This window comes from Euprymna scolopes, chromosome 32 (genome assembly GCF_053919585.1).
Source record: "Euprymna scolopes isolate OS-2025 chromosome 32, ASM5391958v1, whole genome shotgun sequence".
NCBI classification, from domain to species: domain Eukaryota; kingdom Metazoa; phylum Mollusca; class Cephalopoda; order Sepiida; family Sepiolidae; genus Euprymna; species Euprymna scolopes.
Window position 1 is genome coordinate 90,464,055 of NC_136513.1, and position 9,411 is coordinate 90,473,465.

General features: G+C 35.8%; 1 protein-coding gene across 1 annotated transcript in view; it reads right to left on the reverse strand.

The window, feature by feature from the left end:
• The window catches only part of LOC145256180 (histone-lysine N-methyltransferase SETMAR-like), a 36,197-nt gene extending 27,045 nt beyond the window's left edge, over window positions 1–9,152 (reverse strand). Inside the window, exon 1 of the mRNA XM_080114768.1 lies at window positions 9,114–9,152. Within this exon, the coding sequence (XP_079970894.1) occupies window positions 9,114–9,152 (39 nt within the window). The remainder of the gene's footprint in view (window positions 1–9,113) is intronic.
• Window positions 9,153–9,411: the final 259 nt, after the last annotated feature.

Consider the following 9,411-nt stretch of genomic DNA (forward strand, 5'->3'; position numbering starts at 1 on the left):
ACGGGAGCCCTCTCCACCCCAACAAACACATACATATACACAAACACACACGGTGCTAGTTGGCCGTTGACCCTGAAAAAGGGTTTATTCGCCCTTTGAAAGGCCTTGTTTTTAATCCTTCAGGGAGACTAGCCACCAAACAGGTCTGGTGGGGGAACCAGTTTAGTCGCCGTTGACCCAATCATGAGGCAGGTAGTACTGGGTTACATGGTACCAGTAGCATATGACATGACCTGACATATACATGTATACACATACATATATATGTATATACATATTTAGATTTTTCGTCTGAGTCTATGTATATTTAGTTGTAAATAATGTGTGAAGTTCGTCATCATTGTCTGCCTTCGGTTTGTGAGTTTTTGTGTACAAACATTTTATTTTAAAAAAAAAAACAAACAAAAAAAACTCCAGCCGTTTGAAACGCGGTTCTGTTAATTTGGATTTTTCGTCTGATTCTGTGTATATTTAGTTGTAAATAATGTGTGAAGTTCGTCATCATTATTTGCCTTCGGTTTGTAAGCTTTTGTGTACAAACATTTTATTAAAAAAAAATCCAGCCGTTTGAAACGCTGTTCTATTCATTTGGATTTTTCGTCTGATTCGTGGTGTATATTTAGTTTGTTTTGGATTTTTTTTGTCAAACTCATTGAATTGTAGCCATTACCTTCATCCTGATCATTGAGGATATATGACTTTTGAAACGCTCCTTCATGTGTATTTTACATGTTTGTGTATTCATATTTAAGTACATGCTTATAATGTGTTCCTCTATGTGTGTATGTTTGCATGTGTGTGTACATGCATATGTATATTTGCGCACATTCTGTGTGTATGCATGTATATGTGCATGCATGTGTTTATTTCCATGTGTATGTGGGGTGGAGAGGGCTCCCGTAAGCCGTGGTGAAGGCAACCCCTCTAGGAGAAGCAAATCTCTGATTTAAAAAAACCATAAAGCGGGAGACCAGTACCCGCAGTAAGCTGGTCTGCAGTTTAATTAGTTGCTGGCTATCTTGCTCTTGCTTGTTGCTGGACCTCAACATTTTGAACCGAGAGAGAGAGAGAGAGAGAGAGAGAGAGAGAGAGAGAGAGGAGAGAGAGAGATTTAGCTGTCGTACAAAGCTAAATCTCTGTAATATCATTTTTGTATAGATACTCCTTCAGGCATTTGTCTATAAAATAGTCCTATATCAATGGAAAAGTTGTGACGCGTGTAGGCTTGAAATGTTGGAAGCATGTAATAATTGATCTGCCATCATTATATGTATCCGTGTGTGTGTACGTATATGTGTACGTATGTTTATATATGTATTGTGTATGTATATGTATATATCTATGTGTATATATGTTTGTTTGTGTTTGTATATATATATGTATATATATGTTTGTTTGTGTATGTATGTATATGTATGTGTATCTATGCATATGAATATGTTTGTGTATAAATGCATAGATATGTATGCATATGTATATCTATTTAAATGTATGTGTATGTATATGTGCATATATGTGTACGTATGTGTATATGTATGTATATGTGTGTTTGTATTTGTATATGTGTGTGTATATATGCGTATATATTTGTGTATGTATGCATGTGTTTACGTATATGTATTATTATATTGTGTATGAATGTATATATGTGTATGTTTATGGATATGTGTGTGTATCAGTGTGTATGCGTGTACGTATATATATATGTATATATAGCAATGACCGTCTTCAGTTTTATGTCTGCTTGAGTGTATGAATTCGCAGTACTATTAAAAAAATAAATAAATAAATAAAAAGTCATGTTAGGGCTCATGGACTTTAAGTGTCTGAGGGAGTGGCACTCGTCTGACAAGACGTTGCAATCATCATTTACATTTAAAAATATACGTATCTATAAACATATATATATGCATATATATGCATCTATACACATTTACACACATATCTATGCCTGTATATATATATATATATATATATATATATATATATATATATATATATATATATACACACACATTTATATGCGTATATACTTCTATATATAAATATATATTTATGCATATATATGAGTTAAATCACAGCTTTGATAATCAAATGAACTATTATCTTATCTATATATTAACACGATAGCATGTGCGTTATTTTCTGTGTTACATTACACCCGGGTCGTTTAATTGTTATGTACTTCCATTTCCTGTCATAAATAATTTTACCAAGAATTTTTCATGAGTTTTGGTTTCGGTTTTTATTATAGTTGATGACACTTAAGTCATCTATTTTTTTTTTTTTTTTTTTTTTGTAAATAATTTTGTCAAGACTTCTTCATAAGTTTTGGTTTCAGTTTCGATTACGGCTGAAGGAACTAAAGTTATATATATATATATATATATATATATATATATTATATATATATATATATATATCCATATGATTTGTGGTGCATTAGCTTGAATTGAAACCGAAATAAAAACTTATGAATATATATATATATATATATATATATATATATATATATATATATATATATATATATATATATATATTCATAAGTTTTTATTTCGGTTTCAATTCAAGCTAATGCACCCAAATCATATGGATATATATATACATATATATATATATATATATATATATATATATATATATATATATATAGAGAGAGAGAGAGAGAGAGAGAGAGAGAAATCGCAACTTTATAATATACAAAAATCGATGGAACATTAACTCTATAATAATATATACAAAATCTGAAAGAATTAAAATATCATATTTAAGCGTACTTTACGACCGGGCTTTGCCAGGTGTTCGTGCTAACTTAGATAAATACTTTTGCGGTTTTAGCAAAAGAGCTACAATAATATCAGAGCGTCTCCATTTACACTGAACATCTACAAAAATGCCAACATCAATATATTACGTATGAATGAGTCCCCTGTGGAATTTCCACAGGTCCCGCTAGTTATTATTATTATTATTATTATTATTATTATTATTATTATTATTATTATTATTATTATTATTTGTGGCCATTACGTTTCGTTGAATTTTGAGGGAGCATAGAATAAAAACTAAGTGGTAGTAGGTATGGTATCAAATCATCAGGAAGGGTATTTTTTTTTTTCAAAGAAAACTGGTTTGGGGGAATTCGGTTATTGTTTGTACTACCAATATCATTAGGAAACCCCTTGATCTTTGAAGCTCCTGTTTGGGATCGGGATTGAGGGAGAGTTCTCTTAGAATGAACCCTATCAATTTTCAGGGAGCCGTTATCAAATGAAATAAGGATTACTTGTAAGTTGACTTTCTATGCTCTAAGCTACATAATTTTATAAAAATACTTGTTATAATTTAATAGATACTCATATTCTAATATTTTTTTTCAAACTTCTAAACGATTCTAAAAACAAATGACTTTAGTATTTGCATGGAGAATTATTTCAAGACATTATTAATTTTTTTTTTTGGGGGGGGGGGTTCGCCAACCCACTAATAGGGAATAAAATTAATTTTTATTTATTTTCGTTTATTTCATTTTTAATTGAATTGATATTTTTTTTAGTTTATTTTCTCATTTTTTTTAAAAAAATTTTTTTGTCTTCTTTTAAACAAATTACATCTTGTCCGCCATTTTTTTTTTATTTTTACGTTTCCGTGTTGAAAGTTTTCAGCAGTGGTTCTGTACAATCACCCCGCTAAGTAAATTGATGTGACTTTGTTATCTGCATATGATAGTCTTTCAGCTGTTACCAGCGGCGTGCCAGTTTCAATCCTTGTCCGCTCTGTGACATAGTCGACTAAATGTAGCACAACAAACCTTGGAATTAAAAGCAAAAATTAACGCAATTTTAACCCTATTCAGTCATGAATTGGGCGCAAAGTCAACAGGCCATAACTTTTCCAATTTTTATTTTTTCATAGATTAAATAATGATAGGTTGGGTTTCCAAAGAATCCTTGAGATAATATAATTGTTTTGTTTTCGGTTAAGCGCTCGGGCTAGTGCGAATGGCGGTTGTCAATTGAAAATTGTACTGATGACAATTCAGATAGGTCATCTGGACTGGCCTATGATGACCCTGATGTCGTCGTTACCCGTGGAAATCGAAGATTATTACTGAGACCTAATGCAAAGGAAAAATGTGAGTAATTGGTTTTGATCAATCGCTTTTAGCGGGGAAATTTGCTGGCTAACTTAGATTGGTTACAGAAGGGAGTTGCATCTTACAATCCCAACATCATATCGAAGGGTGTTACGTCTTACAGCCCCAACCACCTCCATGTTATATTCAGTGCTCGTGATCAAGGATTCCTTATATCGGGCCAGTGCTTGTAACCTCCCACCAAGTTATACTCCTACCAGGTTATACTCCCACCAGGTTATACTCCCACCAGGTTATACCCCACTCATCATTGTCAATGGAATATTCTTGGTATGATTTGTTTACACATGTATAGTAAACAGACGGGTGGACGACCCTGCTGGAAAAAAGAGTAAGAACCAGGAAAATTTAGGAAAAGACGCGGCATACCAAACTCCGACAAGGGAATCCATAAGACGAATAAATCCCAGGTAAAATACAACTCAATGAGTGATTTTTTCTGACAGAAGAAACATCTGTATAATAGGTTGTCAGTGTCTTGTGTGAACAGTTGCCAGAGATGTTCGAAAATCTGTTTCTTTGTCTATCTTTATGGCTATGTCACTAGTAAGGGTGCTAAAGGAAACGTTTTAACTGGGCTGACGTTATCCGCCTGATAGTCAGGGACCCAAACCTTCGATAACCACTGAGGATGATGTCCTATCAGCAGGTGCAAAGTACTAGGGCTGCTGTATTGCCATTTTGTGAATGGATTCTGGACCATACAGTGGGGCCTCTCGATGCTATATTAGTGAGTAATTATTACGATTTTACCTTATCATGTGCTACACAAAAAAAATCTCTTCGTTTCTTTTTCTCTTACTTTCCCTGTCTGCCTTGCTCTAAGCAAGTCTGTCGACCTATTCCACAAATCCCAAATCTCAATCATGAAAGGTTTCCAGAAAAAAAAATACTCGATTAAACCAGGATCTCCAACTTCTCACGTAGAACCCCCCTACCATGTCTCCTTCTCGAATATCAGGAGTCTATGTTCCAACGTTTCAGAGGTTCAAACTATACTCGTATTACAGGAGAGTAAACCAGATCTATTATTCCTAAGCGATACTGGCATTGGAACGACTACTTCCTTGATGAGTTCGTAATTAAAGGATACTCTAACTTAACCTCTAAATCTGACCCCCCAAGATCGCCATGGGCATATGTTATGTGCCAACATTAAAGACGACTTTCCATGTGGTAGGGACATCTCCAGAGAAGATCCTAATTGACGCAATATTGTCTTCCGGGCTACACTTGCTCACACTATCGCGTTCATAGTTGCACTCTATCGCCTCCACAAAAATGGACTTACTATCTTTAAAAAAATATCTAAGGAAATTAATCACTTCCTGTATGCGTACCCCTCAGAAAACATTCACGTCTGTGGAGACTTTATGTTCACAATGTGGAATGGTTAACTCACTCAAACAAGATAGATGACGATAGGAGGTTGTGTCACGATTTCTTCATTGCTTTGACCTCACAAAGATTGTTCATGAACCCACCAGTGTCCCCGACAAGACTCCTAGACCTTTTTCTCACAACTTGCCATGAACTGTGTTCAGCTTCCGTTCTGTCTCCACTGGGATCTTCCAATAATTCTACTGTATCAGTTAAGATAAAAATGTATAGGTCCTCAGACATACCTCTCGATCCTACACTATATCGATACTCTATGGCTGGCTGGGATAGTTTCCGTACATTTATATCAAATCTACCTCTGCGTTCCATGTTTAAAAAGGATGTGTCGTCCATAGTATCAGACATGACGGAATGGTTAATTGTAGGTATAGACCGTTTCATACTATCGAAAAAGTTCCAGCAAAAACTTAACAGCCAGCCGTGGTTCTCTCCAGAATGTGCTGCTGCCATTACGCACAGAAATCACTTTTTCTATTGCTTCCAACATAGTAAATGTACTGAGACTAAAGCCGTTTTCAAGATCGCCAGTAACCATTGTAAAAAAAGTAATAAAGAATGCGAGAGGGTTGTATGTCCGTCAAGTCCAAAGTAGCTGAGCAGCGGCTTGGTTCCCACCAGTTTTGGCAAATAGCAAACAGAATCCTGAACAGAAGTGTGTTCTCTATTGCAACCATCATCAATCGACCTGAGGTAATCTTGTCAGCATCAGACAAAGCCAAACTCTTTGCCAAGAACTTTGCAGCTAATTCTATCCTTTACGACCAAGACTGCCAACCCCCAGTATTTCCTCGTGTATCTGAAAACACGCTACGCGACATACAAATATCTGTACATGGTGTTGCCAAGCTAATCACAAACCTTGATTCCAGTAAAGCAACCGGTCCTGGCGGCATTCCAATTATAGTGCTCAAAAAGCTTCAACCAGAACTAGCGCACATAGTTACATAGTTATTTAAGCGTTGTCTTAAGGAGAAATGCTTCCCAACACCTTGGAAAATCTCATCAATATGCCCTGTATTTAAGAATTCGGGTGATGGCTCATCTACCTCTCAGTACAGACTAATACGTCTCCTGTGCGTCATCAGTAAGCTGCTGGAATCTGTGTTAAATAGAGAACTAGTCCACCATCTCAGCCAAATAGCCTTCTTAGTGATGTGCAATATGGTTTCCGTTCTGCTAGATCTACAGAAGACGTGCTTACAGTTATATCTCATATGCTTCCTCTCTTGGGCAATTGCTCTTGACATATCAAAGGCCTTTGATAAAGTATGGCATAAAGGTCTACTTCACAAGATCTCCAGCTATACCATAGCTGGAAATGTCTTCTCAATAATTAAATCATTTCTCTCTGATAGGTTTATAAGAGTAGAGGTCGAGGGGAAGAAATCAGAAGCTCTCAGTATTAATGTTGGAGTCCATCAGGGCTCAATCCTGGGCAAACTCTCTTCCTGATCTACATCAATGATCTTCCGAATCACATCCTTACATCTTCTGTAGACATTTATGCTGACGACACTACAATCTATGGCAGCACATCAAAGACCGTAAACAACCAAGTTCTTTCCGATTCTCTCTCCTCTGATCTTGAGCACGCGGTACAATGGGGAAAGAGGTGGCTGATTACTTTTAATGCATCTAAAACTAAGCTTCGGTCTTTACATTATAAATGCTCTGATGCCCATCTGGCATCAATTGAAATGAACGTCTCTCGTCTTGTGAAGGCTCTATGTTTTTACAAGCTTCTTGTCTTGGCCTTTACTCCCGAGCTGAAATGGAATACGTATATCAAATTCATTGCCAAGGTCGCTGGAAAAATGGTGGGACCCTTCTACCGCTCCAGTAGAGATCTTACTCCTGATGCAATTCTCTACCTATATAAAAGCCAAGTAGTCCAAGGATGGAGTACTGTTGCCACATCTGGGCAGGAAGTGCTAGAAGCAGCTTATCCTTCCTTGGCAGAGTTCAAAATAGACTTCGTAGCTTAGTGGGGGATGCCCTTTTCTCTTCCCTGCAACCTCTTCCCCACAGAAGAGATGTTGCGAGCCTGTCTCTGTTTTATCGTTATTTTCATGGCAAGTGCTCGTCTGAGCTTCAATCTATGGTCCCCCCTCTCCAAACTTTCACGAAAAACACTCATCTAGCCAAAACCGCTATCAATAATTTTCCCGACTTTTTATCTGTACCTAAACCTAAACGTAGATTCCATGACGAAAGCTTCTTTCTTAGAACTGCACGCCTGTGGAACTCCGTTTGCCTGCTTTCCAGCTGCCTACAATTTGTCTTCAAGTCCAACGTAAACAAGTTCTTGGTGAACCATCCCCCTAAGTAATTCAATTTACAAAATTTCCACTACTTACGTATACCCATTAACCTTTATCCGCGAGTGGTCTTCGGGCCTTGTTACATGGTGAATCCTTTGTAAAAAGAAAAAGTTTTGAAAACTGGATAGCACAAGTTGAAATATAAGAATTTTAATGCAATATTAAAATGTTGGGAACAAGATTTAAGTAGGAGGTTTCTCATTAAACCTGGTGTCTTGCCCAAAACAGTCATATGCCCGAAGTGCCAAATTCCGAAAGCCGTTCTTAACATTGGGAGGTTAGGGTGTTTATTCGTTGTAAGTTGGACGTATGTAAAAAATATCAAAAAGGTATATTTTGTTTTTGTTAATACAATGTTTTTTGTTGTTGTTTTTTTACATAAAAAGTACGATTGTTGAATGCTATTCTTTTGATTACTTATGCGCATTTTTTTTTTTTTTTTTTTTTACAAAAAAGATTCAAACGGAACGAAATTTAAATTTCCGTTCCATTTTCAAAACAACCATAAAACAGAGCGTCTTCCGCAAGTTTAACCTCGTGTTGCGGTGTATTTTCATTTTTTTATTTTATTTTTGTAATTTTAACTTCTTTCTTTTTCAAACGCATCATCGCATCTGTATAAACGTCGCTCCGCCAGGCACGCTGAAGTCTTTTAACGTTTCCTTTATCGCACTTAGACTTCATGGACGCATCTTATTTTAGATTGCGACCAAACATTTCTATTAATTAGTTTTGTCCGTCAGTTTGCTTGTCAAACTTACGTTCAAAATTTTCACGCCGTTATTTTAAATGGCAATGCTGATGAGTCATGCTTAAGTGAAAATATGATTTTCATCGGTCTGTCATCGTCACGTTTGAAATAGTATTTAGTTTGGTCTGTCATCCTCAAATTTGAAATAGCATTTATCTTAGTCTGTCATGCTCAAGTTTTAAATAACATTTATCTTAGTCTGTCATGCTCAAGTTTTAAATAGCATTTAGCTTGGTCTATCATGCTTAAGTTTGAAATAGCATTTAGCTTGGTCTGTCATGCTCAAGTTTGACAGTACAAGTACAAATATCATTTTCGTTGGTCTGTCACGTTTAACATTTACATAACTAAATGTATCTTAAGAAAGAATTGATGTTTTCTCTTTCTTTTTGCTATTGTCGTTCACCATCTTTCCAAATTCTCTATTCCTTTCATCCAATTGTTTAAAGATTGCTTTCCTCATCCTTTCTTCCGCACTCACCCTTTCCAATGCTTGCATCCATTCGCACTGTGTTGCCATGATACCGCGTCGCCAATGACGTCAGTGGCCCAAAATTTCTTGCGGCTAAGTTTCCCGGACGATAGATTCGCCATTAATAATAATAATAATAATAATAATAATAATAATAATAATAATAATAAGAAGAAGAAGAAGAAGAAGAAGAAGAAGAAGAAGAAGAAGAAGAAAAAGAAGAAGAAGAAGAAGAAGAACAACAACAACAACAACGGTAACAACAACAACAAATACCATAAAAACAACAGCGAAAATAGAATTCTAC